General features: G+C 45.2%; 1 protein-coding gene across 1 annotated transcript; it reads left to right on the top strand.

Annotated features, from left to right (window-relative positions):
- The first annotated feature begins 824 nt into the window (after positions 1–824).
- Positions 825–16729, top strand: GCM1 (glial cells missing transcription factor 1). The gene is made up of 5 exons (XM_044776873.2): positions 825–1012; positions 11214–11466; positions 12822–12934; positions 13997–14125; positions 15859–16729. The coding sequence occupies exons 1-5, from the start codon at positions 938–940 to the stop codon at positions 16594–16596; spliced, it is 1308 nt and encodes a 435-aa protein (XP_044632808.1). The 5' UTR covers positions 825–937; the 3' UTR covers positions 16597–16729.
- Positions 16730–18105: the final 1376 nt, after the last annotated feature.

The following is an 18105-nucleotide window of genomic DNA, read 5'->3' on the forward strand; positions in this document are numbered from 1 at the left end:
AAAGTCAGAACGTCTTGAAGGTGCTTTGAGTTAAACAAAGTTGAGAAACGCTATTTTAGAGTGGTGGTGCTCAAACAATTTTCCCCCTCCCCAAGGGACCTTTGGCATTGTCTGGAGAAATTTTTGGTTATCACAACAAGTAAGAGTGGAATGCTACCAACGTCTAATGGGCAGAGACCAAGGATGCTGCTAAACATCCTACACTGTACAAGATAACCCCCCAAATAAAGAATTATCAGGTCCAAAATGTCAATAACACCGAGGTTTTAGAGGAATCTGATATGAGGATATCATTTGATAATATTTGAAGCTGGAAAGTGCACACTGGATTTATTGAGGAGACCAAAATTGATCCCTATGGTAATTTGGATTTAAAAAAATACTCCTAGACACCTCTGTTGTGATGTTTCTCTCTTGTAACTTTAACCACACCTTCGCTAACATATGAAGGCATTTCTGTGGAAGCAACTCCAAGCCAGCTCTCCCTTCCGCCCAACACAGGTATACGGAGGGAAAGGTCCTAACCATTGCTTACAGGTGACAACAGTCCCTACCAAGGCCTCACAGCCTGGGTCCAGCAACGAGAAAGGAAGCCCAAACCCGAAGGAGAAAGCAATGATCGCCGTGCTTCTGGTCCCCCATGGTCAAGCTTTATTTCTGCAAGACTGCTAACAGCATCTACATTTTGTTTTTATTCGTACGTTAGTGCTCGCAAAAATGCCAACAAAACAGATTTTCCTGGCAGACAAGCCCTGATTTGGATCTCTTTAATGGTCAGTATTACTATCATTTGTTTTTTAGTGTCAGAAAACAGTCTCCTGGTCTAAGCTGCTTGAGCGGACTGATCCAACCGTATTAAGAGCCTTTGAGAGCCAGATTCTCAGGCACTTCTGAGGGGAGCTGAATAGACGGACCCTGTGCGTGACCTGACTTTATCATGCAACCTGAAGACTTTGGTTCTGAGGACAAAGAGATATTAAGCTGGGATATTAATGATATGAAACTGCCACAGGTAGGTACTTGCGGTAAGAATCTGCCTTCAGCATTTGGCTCTGGAGCCTTGACTGTCAACGTGCTAAGAACTGGAAGGAAATTGGTGAGGGTCCCGAGCAGACAAACTCCTCCAGAGCTGCGGCTGGACATCTGGCCGAGGAATTTTAAGAGGAGATGTCGAGACTTACAACTTGAGCGAGTCTTTGCCGACCAGACTGCCCCAGGTATAGACTGAAGCAAAGAAAATGCTACCTCCCTTCTCTTTCAAAGCTGGCTTGGCTGAGGTCGCACCCACCCTGGCCAGCTAGTAGGATAAAACCCGTGATAATGTATTTGCCTGTAGATTAACTCTTTGTAATGCGCAAGTTTTTTTTTTTTTAAGATTTTATTTTTCCTTTTTCTCCCGAAAGCCCCCTGGTACATAGTTGTATATTTTTAGTGGTGGGTCCTTCTAGTTGTGGCATGTGGGACGCCACCTCAGCATGGCCTGATGAGCAGTGCCGTGTCCACGCCCAGGATCTGAACCAGCGAAACCCTGGGCCGCCGAAGCAGAGGGCGCAAACGTAACCATTCGGCCACAGGGCCGGCCCCAGTGCAAGTTTTTATACAACCTTATTTGCTATAATAATGGTTTAAAACTAAATCTGTAACTGGAATGTCCAAATGATAGTGCTCTTCTAGCATATGGCATGCTCTTCTAGAATTTTCCTAAGTAATACACAGTACTTGCACACTGGGCTTCTTTCCAGCTATAGAATGACTTTCATTTCATATTTTCTTTGCCTTCATTTTTGGCAATCGACTTTTTAACTCTTATTTTGGTGGAAAACATTAGTTATTTAAAGCGGACTTCCTTGACCTCTGTTTTTGGCGTTTGAAGAATGTTTTCACTGGGAGTTGTTTGAAAACATAAATAAGAAGGCTAAGACTGGAGATCACCAGCACCATGTAATGAAACGGTGAGGTAGTCTGCCGAGTCTGGGGAACAAGAAATTTGAATTATCCCAAACAGGGGAGAGGGAATGGAGATTCCACAGGCTTGATTTATAATCTTTCCAGATTTCATGCTACTGAAGACTTCCAGATCATTCCAAATTTCACTCTAATGAAGATTTTCTTCCTGCTTTTTTTTTCCTCCCCAAATCCCTCCAGTACATAGTTGTATATTTTAGTTGTGGGTCCTCTAGTTGTGGCATGTGGGATGCCGCCTCAACATGGCCTAATGAGTGGTGCCGTGTCTGCGCCCAGGATCTGAACCCTGGGCCGCCGAAGCGGAGCGTGTGAACTTAACCACTCGGCCACAGGGCCGGCTCCTGAAGGTTTTCTTTTGTTTCTCTTTACGTTTCTCCTTAACTTCCCCCCTACATTCTCTCTTGGTGGGTCTCGAGAGAGCTGGAGGGCATAAAGTGTGCCCTACTTTCCATTCATTTAAGGATGGTTGAATAAACCACAGCTAAATCGTGCAAATATCTACGCTAGCGGTTTATGTTTGTAGTTGCCCTTAATTGGTATTATGATTATTATAGCTGTTTTAGGGGAAACTTTAAGGTAAATTTTAATCATTCCTGGGTCAGGGACCCACATTTTCGCCTATTCCTAATTTCATGATTGTAGCACCCAAATGGAAGCTGGGCAGCCTCAAAATCAAGAGTTTAGGTAAGCAGGTACAGAGAAGAGGTTGCAATGTCACATCCCAGCACAGGGGTTTCATGGGAGTCTGAGAACCCCTGAAATGGCGGGCGAAACTGTGTACTAACATGCATTTTTTCTGGGACGGAAGATCTGTATCAATCATCAGATCCGTAGGTAAAGAAAGGAAGAACCACTTCCCTGGAGGGAAACTCGGGGCTCATAAAAGTTCATGTTCCAACATGAGTTTCCAGGAATAAAAGCATTCTCAGCTACCCAAGATGCTCAACTGAGATATGAGTGACAAAAATACACATTCAGGTTTGGAAATATATCATCTGTAGCTCATAGGAAAGGTTCGATTGCTCGTGGAAATTGCTAAGTGCCCTTCAATTTGTTAATTATGCCAGGGAAATTATTAACAGTGCAAAAGTCCCTTAACATTTTCTGAGCAGAGACAACGCCATCCTCAGCTGGGTTCATACCAGCTCTGAAATCTTATCAAGAGCCAGTTGAGGTGAAAAATAAAAGGCCTTGGAAAGATTTCCAAGCATAATGGCCTTTATACTTTGTGAGCATATCTGGAGGTTGAGTGTGTACCAGGAGAAGCACGGGGCTTGGAGACAACACCCTGGCTTTGAATTCCAGTTCTGCCTCTTTTTATTGTAGAGACTCAGGGAGTTGATTCCCTTTTTCTTTTTTTTATTTGTGAGGAAGATTGGCCCTGAGCTAACATCTGTTGCCAATCTTCCTCTATTGTATGTGGGACGGCTGCCACTTGATGAGCTGCTTGACGAGCGGTGCTAGGTCTCTGCCCAGGATCCGAACCTGTGAACGCTTGGCCACCAAAGTGGAGTGCACAAACTTAACCACTACACCACAAGGCCAGCCCTGACAATTCCCTGTTCGGAGTCTCTCTTTCCTCTTCTGAGGATGAGGTGGTTGCACTAAATGCTCTCTCAGGTACCCTTTTAATTCTAATAGTCTAGGATTTTGTGACCTGAGATTTGGAAGGTGGCCTGCATTCTAGAACTGTCAGCCTGGTGCCCACCACGATGCCTGGCACATAGTAAACAATGAACAACAAATATGAAATTCATTAATGAGTGGCTCCATTGCTCATAGTCTGTGAGACTCGAAACAAACCAATTTATTTTATTTTATTATTTTTAAACTTTTCCTTCTTTTCCCCAAATCCCCCCAGTACATAGCTGTATATTCTAGTTGTCGGTCCTTCTAGTTGTGGCATGTGGGACGCCACCTCAGCATGGCTTGGTGAACAGTGCTCTGTCCACGCCCAGGATCCAAACCAGTGAAACCCTGGGCTGCCAAAGCAGAGCATGCAAACCCAACCACTCTGCCACGGGGCTGGCCCCCAAACCAATTTTTTTAAAGTCTTAGTTATCTCCTCTGTGAAATGAAAATAGTAATTTCTTATATAACCCACCTAAATCTCTAAGCTGTTTGGAACAGTGTTTCTCAAACCATGTTCTGTAGAGTATAAGTTACAAAGAATTTTAATGGGTGTTGTAAAGAAAGAAAAAGAGAAATACTATGTTCGACACAGTTAAGCAGATTTCGCTAGTGTAGACTCAGAGACTTCTCATCATCCGTGCATTGGTGGCTCTCCAAGAGGAGGCCATGGTAGGCGATACTGTCCTAGCTTGGTTTTGACCATGGAGCCTTCTTTTCAGGGAGCCCTTCCGACAATTAATGTTTCCCAGACCACCTGTTTGGGCATAAAAAGGCGGTTTACAGGATCAAATGCAATGGCTTGTTATTATTATAATTCCCCTAATTTTATCCTCTGTTCCATTCATACAAAGAATTTATAGTTTATTTTTCATAATTTTATATTCTTGCCAGAATTATCACTTCTGCAACACGTGGGCAAATCCTTCAACTTGTAGACAAATTGCTTTCCTGTTAATCCACTCACATGCTTCAAGTTTCAGAATGGTCACCCGAATGCTAATTGCATCTTCTGGTCCTGGAAACGCCGTATCCCTTTGACATCTCGGATACGTCCAGATTTATGGGTTAATTTTGGCCAGAGTGAATGATGATGTCCTCGTTAGGTCATCAAGCATTTTTGAGTGACTGGAATGTGCCAGACGCTGGAGCAGGCTCAGGGATGCAGGGGCCATTAAGCTGTTGACCTTCCATGGAAGGGCTCATGATCTTCTGGGCTAGTGGGACAAGATCAGTGCCTAAACAGAGAATCAAAGCCATATAGAAAAAAGCTAGAGGTGCTTGAAAGAGGGACTACGTAATTCAGCGTGACTCAGGCCTGGGGAGCAAAGCAGAGCATGTGGCGGTGCGCTTTCTCTGGAGACGAACATCGTAAAAGGTGAGAGGATTAGGGCAGGTGAAGAAAGCAGACAAGACAATGGGGGCAGAGCAGGGCATCCAAGTCTGAAGGCGAGTCAAAGTCTACATTTGAGGGAGCTTGTGCACAGGCCTTTGGCAAGGAGATAAGGGAGGCTACTGGCTGGAAAGGTGGTTTGGACGCAGGCCGTCCTGAGAGGATTTGGTTAATTCATAGGCAGTGTGAAGCCACGGGGCTTACGCGGCTGGAAAGTGTGATCAGATCCAGGGTGCAGAGAGTCTAGTTGCCCTGGCTGAATCATTCCTCCCGTATATTTGTTTCATGTCCGTTTCCTCCTTTCACCTGCATATATGTCATTATAAATCTTTGTTTCACTTGTTTCTGGACACTCCTAACTTGTGGTTATTTTGATAGCTTATCTCCTTAATCCAGCCCCCAGGGAGCCTAGCCCAGAACTGCGGGCACTTAGCTCACTCAAAATTGTCCTTGATAAAGCTCTCTATTCCAGGCCAACGTAATTACACCCATTTTGCTTTCCCTTCCTATTCCCCTTAAATTACATTTGCATTTTAAAAGCTCAAATATAACTGCTTTAGAGACTGCTCGGTCCAAGCAGCAAATGTTTGGTGTTGATTTAGACTCAGCTTCATTAAAAATCTTCCTGGGGCCGGCCCGTTGGTGCAGCAGTTAAGTTCGCACGTTCCGCTTCTCAGCAGCCCGGGGTTCGCCGCTTCGGATCCCGGGTGCGGACATGGCACCGCTTGGCACGCCATGCTGTGGTAGGCGTTCCACGTACAAAGTAGAGGAAGATGGGCACGCATGTTAGCTCAGGGCCAGGCTTCCTCAGCAAAAAGAGGAGGACTGGCAGTAGTTAGCTCAGGGCTAATCTTCCTCGAAAAAAAAAAAAAATTCCTTACATGGTCCTGAAAAGTGTCATATTCTTATTAATACTGATTGTAATACTTGAGAGCTTGAATTCCCTAAGAAATTTCTTTGTTTTGCTTCTGATGGAAAATTAGGAAGAAAATCAGTTCCTTTCCCCCCTATTAGTACCCACTTCAGATAAGAGCACCCACTCTGTTCCTAACACCAGCGAATTTCTCAAAGCAGAAATACAGGGTGTTCCACAGCGCCACAGGACACAAACACCCGGAATCATTTTGTTCCTAAGAATGAGCAGTTTTCAGATAAAACTCATGGCCCAAGCCACCCTAAGTCTTTCACAAAATTCCAAGGTTTAAGTATATTTTTTGTAGACAACACATAAAAACATACATCGGCTAAACATAAATACAGGCCAACCCAAAACCCAGTGAGTCAAGCACAAAGAGGCCACATCTTCACTTAGTTGATTCCCGGACCATGGTTTAGGCAGCAAAATTTCCTTTGCCTTAAACTTACGAGCAAAAGTGAATCTTTGACCTCTTGGTGTGAATTCCTGTGGCTAAATGTAGTCAGAAGGAGCCGGTTGTAGTACGCAGATGTGTCTTGTTGCTAGGGAGCTAACAGGTAAACCAGACTCTGGATTTCTTGTCAATTATTATCTGACTGCCTGGTCAGGTCATGTTGTTGTTGGTCTGACCAGGACACTCATGACTTTGTCCTCTTCGGCCAGCATTCTCCTTGATCGCAAGGTCTTTTGAATTTCCTGAGACAGCTCCACCCAAATGGGCCCCCATGGTCGTTGACTCCACCACTATTGGGGCCAGAATTCTTCTGCCACCCTGTGCTTCTGGTGTGACGGTGATAGGAGCATTACCGAATCTCTGGTAGCAGAGATTCTCCTCTGGGTGCCTGCCAGGAGGTCCCTTACTTGGTAGAATGGGAAAGGGAAGGGAGAAGATAAAAGACAAGTAGGTAATCTTAGCGTAGTCTGAGCAAATGAACTTTTTGTCCTGAATCTTGACCCTTTAACAAAGGGAGGAAATTGCAGGATTAGCATAAGGAGTAATTCTTGCGTTAACTCAACTGTATTTGTTGAATTGAATTTCTCCCTTTGATACCACTTGGAGTTTGGTTTCCAGTTGGCTCAGGAGATGTTCCTGAGAAGTTACACGTACATTGAAACACCGGTTGAATTTTTTTCTGTGTTCCATAAAAAACATCTAATTTTTCCCTCTATCTGACTTGCTTAAAGCCGTATCTGTTTGCTATCCCTGTTTTATTTGGAAACATTTATTTATAAGGAATTAATAAGCTATACTTGTCCTTAGAGAAAACCCGGCAGATAATTGCTCTATATGAAAGCGGACTATATTCCAAGTGAAAACCACTTTTAATATAATAACATGATAACGTAGATATTTTTGATACCTTATTTCAGAATATTGATTTTAATTTATTAGTTTTATATAATAGTATAATAATGAATATAAAGCTTCAACTAGTTAAGTAAATTAAAATGAGGGGAGAATGAAGAATGCTCTATGATTGCATAGCGTTTCAAAGATTTTGAGTGAGCTAGAAGATTGTCTCAGTAAAAAAATTACAGAAGTCATAGAAATATTAATTAAACCCCCAATGAAGTTACTCATGAGGTTATAAAATATAAATTAGTTAGATTTACATGTTGGAAACCTTGCGAATATTCCCTTTAAATTATAAACTTCTTAACCAAGAGGAAAAACAAAGAGTTACTCATGAAAAGTTAGAAATTAAAGTAAACAAAAGACCTGAAAAGAAGAAAATGTTTTGTGAGGATTTGCAAAACAAGATTAAGAAATGATTATTCTTTCTTTTTAACTTTTACCTCTCTGGTGCCTTACATTTACACGGCTTTCAGAGGTCGCTATCATTCTTTTGACATCTGGGTCGCTTTGTATTATTGGAATCTGTGTTTTCTCTTAATTTCAATGTCAGAAGATGTCAAAGATCCCAGTAAGAGTCCAGATCAAAAGACTGGGCATGAATAAACAGCCAAAGTAATAGTTTGGTGTCAACACATTTACTCCTAGGAATTTTCTCGAGTCCATATGTTGTCAAAATCGTTACTTCATTATTAATAGAATTGGAAAATTAGGTTGCCAGTGATGGGCTGTTGAAAAAAAAAGCTAAAAAGATGGTGGAATGGAGAACATTGTGAGCCCTCTCACAAACCTCGACATTATTAAAATAATTGGAAACACACTGTGTTCTCCAGTTACAATGGAATCAAACTAGAAATTAATAGCAAAAGGCAGCAAGAAAATCTGTAAATATATGGAAACTAAATAATGTATTCCTCGATAATCCATGGGTCAAAGAGGAAGCCTTTGGAAGGGAGATCAAAATATATATTAAACTGAGAGAAAGTGAAAAAACAAAGATGGTGGAGATCCTATCTTCTGCGGTAGCCAGAGAGCCTCCGCTTTTACTGGAAAATCTGATGTGCTCTCACAAATAACTCTCCTCTTCCTGGTTTGGGGGCTTTGCGGCTCTGACCAGCCTGAACAGACTGCTCACCTTTAAGATTGGAAAATCTCAGCTTTTCTCCAAGTCCATCCTGCCCTTGTCTATGCTACCCTACAACCATGCTTCGCATTTGAATAATTCAAGTCCACCAGTATACTGTTATAGTCCGAATTGTTAGGAAAGGTGCACATTTTAACACTTTAACCTGCATTTTTATTATTTCCGAAGATAAAATAGTAGGCTTTCTATGGCATTTTTGTGACAGAAAACAAGAGAGCACCATCTGGAGCTGGAGGTCGGAGGAAGAGAAGAGGAGCTGGGTGGAGAGAGCAGAGATGGGGCTGTGGAGCTGTTTCTGTCAGCCTGGGACACCGAGTCTTCTCCAGCTCAGAATTACCAGGGAATTAAGGGAGAGAGGGAAAGACCTGGAAAAAGCCGACGGTCCGTTCAGCATCTTGGCCTGGCCTTGGCTCTCTGCTGGTGACTCTGCTGTAGCTCCCTGATGGACCAGAGGGGACTTCTCCAGCCCCCACACTCCTTCATCCCTTATCTTCTCGAGCAACTTCCCCTTCCTGCACCACAGCAGTTCAGTGCAGTGCATGAAGGGCTAGCCGTTGTCATTGCTCAGAGAAAGAGGTCCTGGGACAAGAGTTGCACCAATTAAGCTTTTGTTTTGTAGGTGCTTGGGCTCCTGCCCTGGATTTGGCTTGGCAAGGTTTAAGGCATGACGTAACCTGTCTATGGGTCTTCTCGCGCTCCTGAATGCGGTGGCTTTTACAACCACGTTGTCTGAGTGTGTGTGGCCCCAGATCTAGTAGAGTAACAACTAACACTGATACGGAACTTGCTATGTGCCAGCTGCTGTTTTAAGTGCCTTGTGTATGTTAACTGGTTCAATCTGTGAGGTAAGTACTCCTGTTACCTCTGTCTTACGGAGTAGAAAGTGGAGGCACTGAGGCGGCAAGCTTTCTGTAAGACCAAGATAGTAAATATTTTAGGCTTTGTGGGCCATAACAGTCTCTGCTGCAACGACTTTCTTCTGCTGTAGTGTAAAAGTAGCCACGGACAATGCTTAAATGAATGAACATGGCTGCGTTCCAATAAAACTTTGTTTATGAAAACAGGCTGTGGGGGGCTGGCTGGGTGGTGTAGTGGTTGAGTTCATGCATTCTGCTTCAGCAGCCTGGGGTTCGCTGGTTTGGATCCTGGATGTGGACCTAGCTAGCACTGCTTGTCAAGCCATGGTGGTGTCCTACATAAAATAGAGGAAGACTGGCAACAGATGTTAGCACAGGGCCAGTCTTCCTCAAATAACAAAACAAAACAGAATAAAACAAAAAACCCCCCCAAAACAGGCAGTGGGCTGGATTTGGCCCATGGGCCTTAATTTGCAGACCCCAGCCCTTAGCCATTAACTAGTACCACCTCTCATGTATGTGAAACCTCTCATTTATATTTCCTCAGACCCACCTCAGTTCCCATGACATTCCATTCAAATGACAGCTAGCATTACATAGAAGTTCAGCTTACAACACATCTGCTCTTTACAGTACTTTTTGGAAGCATGTTTTATCAATGTCTCCACTTTATGGAAGAGCATAATGAGGCTTCAGAGACAGTCTTATGTTACAAAGTTCTTTGGCACCTCTAAACTTGAAATCTAACCGAATAAATACCAACTTCCCTGTGCTGCCCTTCCATCCTGATGCTGATGTTTGCTTTTTTTCCTTCTAAAACGTCTTATCTTTCCTGTCTCATGTTCTATGCTGGGTTTTCCTGTTGGAGGAGCAAACGAGAGGCAGCCTGATCTCCCCTTCCGGACCTTCTAGAATCTTCTTTTCTGACCTTCCAGAATCTTCTTGAAAAATGTTTTTAGACCATGCCAGATCTCTGGAAGCTGTTGGGATGGGCACAGCCTGAGTTTGTCTTCTGAGACTGCTTAATGATTCTCACTCTAAGAAGTAGGTGGGATCTGTTACATGGAGCATTTGTGCACCAAAGCAGGGCCTAAGAAATGGGAGCGACAACATCAGGAACTAAGAGCTTATTCCATGCTGGGTGCTGTGCTAAGTATTTTTTATATATTATCCTATTTAATTCTCAGAACCGCTCTGGAGGTAGGCAAGTCTCGTTATCCTTATTGTAAAGATGAGGAAACAAAAGCACAGAAAGCCAAAGAACTTAGGCCGTAAGGATTGAGTGTCTGTGTCCCTGACCTTTTAAAGGAGAGCTTAATTAGATGTTCATAGTGTCAGTCCTGGGCAAGAATATAGAAGTTTCCAGTAAAAGTAAACTCTCCTTACTCTTCTGCCTTGTTGGAGGCACACGAATATGGGAGTAGAGAAAAAAGAAGAATTGCAGGGGAGGAAATAGCTCTCAGTACCCTCCTGCACTGCAGCTCTCTAGTCCTCCCACTGCTTATCTGGTGACTTGACATAAACCCTTAGCATTCCCAATAAGGTAACTACCATGTGGTATGAGACATTATCTCACTACCCCACCGCAATGTTTTCCACAGTAATTGTGTAAGAGCACAATAATATTACTTCACCGTCAAAAATTCTGAGTGAGAAATGGTCAGAACACTTGTTATCAAGGGCTAGAGAAATATCAACCGGGTAGAGCTCAGAGGAGCTCACTTGCAGCTCATTTTGGTCCAGGGAGCAAACGTTCGGTAGGCACGGCAGTTACGTCGCTGCTGCTGTCCTGTGCGCCCAGATCCCACCGACAGAATTAAATCCAGGATGGTCTTTGCCCACCTGTCACTCAGCTCTGGAGGGCCAAAACAACCTTCACGTCTGTTGACTTCACCATGATGGGCAGTTGTGTTTTCCAGCTTAAAATATAATGGTATTCTCTGTGTTTCTATCAGAATGTGAAAAAGACCGACTGGTTCCAGGAATGGCCAGATTCCTACGAGAAGCACATCTACAGCTCAGAGGACAGGAACGCGCAGCGGCACCTGAGCAGCTGGGCCATGCGCAACACGAACAACCACAACTCACGCATCCTCAAGAAGTCCTGCCTGGGCGTGGTGGTGTGCAGCCGCAACTGCTCTGTGGAAGAGGGGCGCAAGATCTACCTGAGACCTGCCATCTGTGACAAAGCCCGGCAGAAGCAGCAGAGTGAGTGGGGCTCCCTGGTATTGGAGAGGAAGCTGGCATCCATACAGATGCTCCTACCCCAATGGGCCACTACATTCCAGTACATCCCGAGGGCTCAGCCTTCACATTGCAGTGCTCCTGTGTAGGAACAAGGTTGTTCTTAGGTAGAACATATTAAGGAGAGCCAACCAGCCCCCTTGTCCCCCATGGGGGACTGCCCAGACGTCCCCCATGGGTATCTGCCCCACAGATCTGCCATGTCCAGAGCACCCACCATTAAAACTGCTCCCTTGGGGGCCGGCCTGGTGGCTCAGCAGTTAAGTGCGCACGTTCCGCTTCAGTGGCCCAGGTTCGCCGGTTCAGATCCCGGGTGCGGACATGGCACCGCTTGGCAAGCCATGCTGTGGTAGGTGTCCCACATATAAAGTAGAGGAAGATGGGCACGGATGTTAGCTCAGGGCCAGCCTTCCTCAGCAAAAAGAGGAGGATTGGCAGCAGTTAGCTCAGGGCTAATCTTTCTCAAAAAAAAAAAAAAAAAACCCAAAACTGCTCCCTTGGATTAAGGCACCTGACTCAAGGCGTCTGTTCAAAGGAAACTGTGTCACTTAGGGGACTAGCATAAATTCATCACTGCACCCCCATAAAGTTTAGGAGAAAGTCATTTATCAGATTGCCACCCCCCGTCTTGGGGGATGGGTCCCTGAAGGATCTCAGTGAGTGCTTTGATGGGGGGTGGGAGCAGTGGACTCGGTTTGAGATTATGTTCCATTCCATGCCGTAATCACATGCTGAAATATTTGCTCATTTTGGTTTTTTATCAGATTCATCAGATTGTGAAATAGATGCGTTCAGCATTCCCTGCGCCTTGCCTATTTCAGGCCTCAAGTTACTTCATGTCCTTTCCTTGTAATTTGTCTTCAAGACCTGCTCTCGGGGCGGGATCTGCTATCGGATACCTACACTTTGTGAAAATTTAGAAGCTGTGTTCTCTCTCCCATGCGGCTTTGTCCCTTGACCCTTAGTTCTAATCGTGAAATGAAATAGTTTTTTCCTCTTCTCTGCAAAGATTTTCGAATATCAGTAAAGAAGGAGGATGAAGTTTCAGCTCTGGAGAGCTCTCTCTGACCTGGGGACTCTCCCACTCTGTGGCATCTGCTGGCTCTCCCCACGGGTGACATGCGTCTGGGACATTTGGGTGGCCAGCCTCCTGGGGTCAGGAGTAGTGCCCAGTGGATGGAAGCCCAGAAAATTCTGCCCATGTGTATTCGCTGCCATTCTGATCCTGGCGGCGAGGCTGAAGCCGTCAGCACTGCGCAGGCTCAGGCGTCAGCTGCATGGCTCAGCGGCCGCGGTCCCCTTCCTCTGCTCTTTTGCAGGGAAACGCTGTCCCAACTGCGAAGCTCCTCTGAAGCTGATTCCTTGCCGAGGCCACGGGGGCTTCCCGGTCACCAACTTCTGGAGGCACGACGGACGCTTCATCTTTTTCCAGGTTGGCTTGGAGTTCGAGTTATGAGATAGGGTTTCTCTTTAATTCGAGAAGGATTTGCAGGGTGTGAGGAGGAGTTTCATGCAGGAGGTGCACAGGTGAATGAAAACCTGCACCACCCCTGAGGCCCAGTCGGGGGAGCAACCATCTGTACCCCACCCCTCGACAGGCATCAGGTGCTGGACCCTTGGAGGGCAGGGCAGCAGCTGCCTCCACCTCGGCCTCTGTAGGGGAGGCGGTGCTCAGTAATCTGATCCACTGGGGCTGGTTCAGGGCTGCAGCAGGTGGCAACTTCCACAACTTCCCAGGCTGAACACCACTCACTTCCACCCAGCTCTGTAGACCCGCACCCCTTACTTGACTCCCCTGAGCCCCAGTTTTCTGTAAAATGTGGACAGGAGGAAGTTCTCATGGGGGCGGAGGTGTGTACAGTGATGGAGAGCAGCATCTGGCAGCAGGCTGCCTGGGTTTGGGTCAGCGGAGCGCTGGTTGACCTGCCCTCTGAAAAAGAAATGCGCTGATTGATAGGGTTTGCCCATTTCTGTGATGTAACCCATTCCCACCAGGGCTGATTTCAAGCTCCCAGCCATTTTTAACAACCAGCTCACGAATTTCCTGAAGGTCTACAATTGGCTCTCGGCTCAGCTGGCTCCGGCACACTTGGAATCCTAGCTCCCGGCTTACTAGGGGAGGTTACCTAGGTGGTGGGATCTCTCCATGCCTCAGTTTCCTATTCTGTAAACTGGGGGTGATAATAATGGGCTGGACCTCCCGAGATTGTGTGAAGATGGCGTGAGACGGTGTGTAATAAGCGTTCCTTGTTATCGCTACGAAGGTGACTTTGCCAGGTGGGGGAGAGGAGCCGCGGGGAGAAGCAGCCTCAAGGGCACAGGCAGGTGGGCCAGAAGGTGCATAGCGGGCTTTGGAGGAATTGCAAAGGCTGGTCCCATCTGGTTCTGGTAGTTGGTGGCAGCAACACCCAGTCAGATGGCAGAGCACAGGGTGAAACTGGACACACAGTGACGTACAATCTAGTCATTTATTTCTCTCCTTGTCTCCTTTAAGTCAAAGGGAGAGCATGATCATCCAAGACCAGAAACCAAATTGGAAGCGGAGGCAAGAAGAGCGATGAAGAAGGCGCAGTCAGCATCTTCCTCCGGCTCCCTGAAGCTCAAGGGGGGCCCCGAGACAAAGGTAACCCTCCCCTGTGTGTTGAAAACATGCGGCAATTTGCCACCCCTACGACGGGAGCAGTAGATTTCCCAGGTCCCTTACCTATGGATGAGAGCTAAAAATCTTACAGGCTCATCTACCAGCAAGCATCCACCAAAGAAATGGAATGTGAGGTTTTCCTCTTAATTTCTACCATCTTGGTGGCATACTGTCAACCGTAAATTCCATGGAATTCTAAAATCATCTTCCCGACAATAATTAAAAAGAGGCTTGAGGGGCCAGCCAGGTGGTGCAACGGTTAAGTTCGCATGTTCCGCTTCTTGGCGGCCCGGGGTTCGCTGGTTGGGATCCAAGGTGTGGACATGGCACCGCTTGGCAAGCCATGCTGTGGTAGGCGTCCCACATATAAAGTAGAGGAAGGTGGGCACACATGTTTGCTCAGGGCCAGGCTTCCTCAGCAAAAAGAGGACTGGCAGTAGTTAGCTCAGGGTTAATCTTCCTCAAAAAAAAAAAAAAAAAAAAGAGGCTTGAATTAGTCCTTAATCTATATTTGGCACTCTGTATTTTGATTCTGTTAGAATCAAAATTAACTGAAATGGTCTCCACAAAATATTAGCCTCGTGCTTTCCCCCCCACCCCGAATTTCTATTCTTCACTAAACAGTTTATTTCCTCAGCATATTCTACCCAGATGAAATAACCAGGAGGTTTCTGAAATGATGGTCATCGGGGAGGCGGGGCTGGAGGCCCCTCCCTGCAGCCACACTGTGGTGTGAAGGCTGGGCTCTATGATGACTATAGATTTGTGGGTTTCTCTGCTTAATAGTGATAGCACCTTCTGCACTTTCCTACAGTTTCATGCTCCACGTTTCTTTTCAGAGAACAGAGATGGAACTGGTCTCCCTGGAGGCTCTAAATGTAGCTTACATAGGAAAAAAAATGTAATTTGAGTCTGTGGTAGGGAAGTGTGCGCCCCGAGCCCAAATGGCTGGTCCCTCATCTCTTCTCCCAGCCACGGGACAAGTGGAGGGCGTTTCCTCCCTTACTCTCTCTGGTCGAGTCTCTCCTCCTCTATCCTCTTATTGGTCTATAGTCTGCATAAACAACTTAATTCTTAGCCAGATTCTTTTCCTGTGACTCACTGGAGGACAATATACTTCCTTCATTTATAAAAATAAATTGACCACTTCATATTCTAGAGGTCCTATTTATGATCCAACGAAATTCCCGTGAATTCAGAGAAAAGTCTCTTGAGAGAAAAAAGAACAACCCTAATGTCGCAGACTCCAAATAGCACTAAAAGATAGATAAGGAGGGAAATGATAATGTGTGCGTGTGTGTGTGTGGGAGACAGAGAGAGAGAGATCCCCTGACAGTTGTACTGAGCATAAAATAAACCTTCGAAGCCATAGTTTGAGTTTTCTTAAAGAAGCCCGTAGAAGTTCTCACCAAGGCCGTTGGGACATCGGATTTGCGTTTGAGGGTGGAATGTTGTAAACACACTCACGTCTCCTCAGGATAAAGGGAGAGCCCGCCTTCCCTGGGTTGGAGGCTTACAGTGGAAATGGCAGCAGGCTTAGCCTCTTTCAGGTCTTGAGTGGTTGTGGAAAACTGTGCTGTGTGTTTGTGCTTCAAGAATGTGAGGAATGAGGATCCGCCAGAGTGCTGGCTTGTCCAGAGTAACTCGGGGGTACCCGTGGTAGTAGTGTTGATTTGCTTGACTTATTAACGTGAGCTTTTCGCTTTTCTTTCAAGTCTCTTCCAGGGGAAATGCAGACTTGGGGAAATTTACCTTTAACCTGGTCTTTCCAAGAAGGCGTCCAATTGTCGGGCGGTTACAGTGGACATTTAATAGGTAACATGCCCCAGCAGAAGTCACTGAATGATTGCTTATCCCTCTCCAAGGGTTATGGTCTGGGGGGAGCCGCTAATATGGCAGACCCCACTTCCACCTTGGGCCCCACCAAGCTCTATGAGAAGTGCAAGTTGCCCAGTGGTCGGCTTTGCAGCAGTGGGGAGCTGCTTCAGCCGGTCTCCGGAGTCTTCCCTGACTACAGTGATCTGCAGCCATGGAATAAAAATGCTGCTTTGGGGAGAAATCCTCTTAATGACAACTATTGTCCCAATTACACTTTTCCTCTGACCAACTGGCCTTACGACTTCTCCCCTTCCCAGAACTCTGCAGAACCCTTTTTCCAACAGATTCCAGTGGAACCACCTGCAGCCAAACCTAGCTGTCACCCATTATGGCCAAATCCGGGGGGTGATCTTTACGAAGAGAAGGTGCATGCAGATTTTAACAGCTACTACCCTTCCACCACAGGCCATCCCCCTCAGGAAGACCCCTTTCTCCTCACCTACACCCCTCATCCTCACCACCAATATTCGCTGCCAGGCAAGAGTAGCAAATGGGATTTTGAGGAAGAAATGAGGTACATGGGTTTGGATCACTGCAACACGGAAATGCTTCTAAACTTCTGTCCTTTAAGATGATCCCAATCTGAACCCTTGTGCACTGTGAGGTCCAGGAAGACAATTTGGTGCAGCCACTGTGGAAAACAATATGGAGGTTCCTCAAAAAATTAAAAGCAAAACTACCATATGATCCTGCAGTCCCACTTCTGGGTATATATTTGAAGGAAATGAAATCACTATCCCGAAGAGGTAGCTGCACCCCCATGTTCCTTGCAGCATTATTTACAATAGGCAAGACATGGAAACATCTAAGTATCCATCACTGGATGAATGGATAAAGAAAATGTGGGGTGTATATATATATATATATATGTATATGTATATATATACATATATACACACAATGGAATACTACACAGCCATCAAAAAGGAAATGCTGTCTTTTGCGACCATATGGATGGACCTTGAGGGCATTAGGCTAAGTGAAATACATCAGACAGAGAGAGAGGCAAATACTGTATAATCTCACTTATGTGTAGAATATTTAAAAACTCCCAAATTCATAGAAACGAAGATCAGATTTATTGTTGCCAAAGGCAGACGGTAAAGAGTGGAAGAATTGGGTGAAGGTGGTCAAAAGGTACAAACTTCCAGTTTTAAGATAACTAAGTTCTAGAGGTAGAATATAGAGCCTGATGACTATAGTTCACAATATCATATTGTATATTTGAAACTTGCTAAAAGAGTAGATCTTAAAAATTCTCATCACAAGGGAAAAAAAATCTGTAACTTTGTGAGGTGATTGATATTAACTAAGCTTATTGTAAAAATTTTGCAGTATATACATGTATTGGATCGTTATATTGTACACTTTAAATGTATACAATGTTATAAGTCAATTACATCTCAATAAATTTATATCTCACTAAAACTGGGGGAGAAAGATGACTGAAATCTTTTACAATCATTCAAAAAAGCTGTTTTGGTAAATGACTGGAAGAATTTCCTTAGGAAACAGTTTTCAGAACATAACCACAGATAAATCAGAACCAGTCACAAGCAGAAGGCAAGACGTCTTTCTTCACACCAGTATCTTCCCCTCCCACCCCACAACTCTAGTCCTCCCATCCTTAGCGAGGAATGGAAATTGGTCCAATGAGAGGGGGAGGGGTCCTCTGCTTTTTTTTTCCCCTCATTGTTTGGGGCTCTCAGCAGGTCAGCTGCATCATCTGTTGGGTTTTCATTGTCCTTGATGCATATTGAACAGAGCAGGGGTGTGAAAAGCCCACCTAACCAGGAACACATCTATACCTCCTCGGAAACTGAGAATGAAGGAAAGGAGAGATGGTAGAAGAGCTGTGGAGGTGCAGAAAGACAGATTCTATCACCGAAGTATGCAATACTTCGTCTAGTACTAAACACGCAGGATAGTGTACAAAATAGGTGTTCTCTAGTTGACTTCTAAGACTTGTGGAGACTAAGAATATGACCTAACCTCGTTTCGTAAATAAAATGGCCGCATGAAGAGAAATTCCAGTGGTGCCAAACGATCTCCTCTCTTCTTTCCTCCTTCTCCTCACTGTCTTC

The sequence above is a fragment of the Equus asinus genome, chromosome 8, assembly GCF_041296235.1.
Source record: "Equus asinus isolate D_3611 breed Donkey chromosome 8, EquAss-T2T_v2, whole genome shotgun sequence".
Taxonomy (NCBI): domain Eukaryota; kingdom Metazoa; phylum Chordata; class Mammalia; order Perissodactyla; family Equidae; genus Equus; species Equus asinus.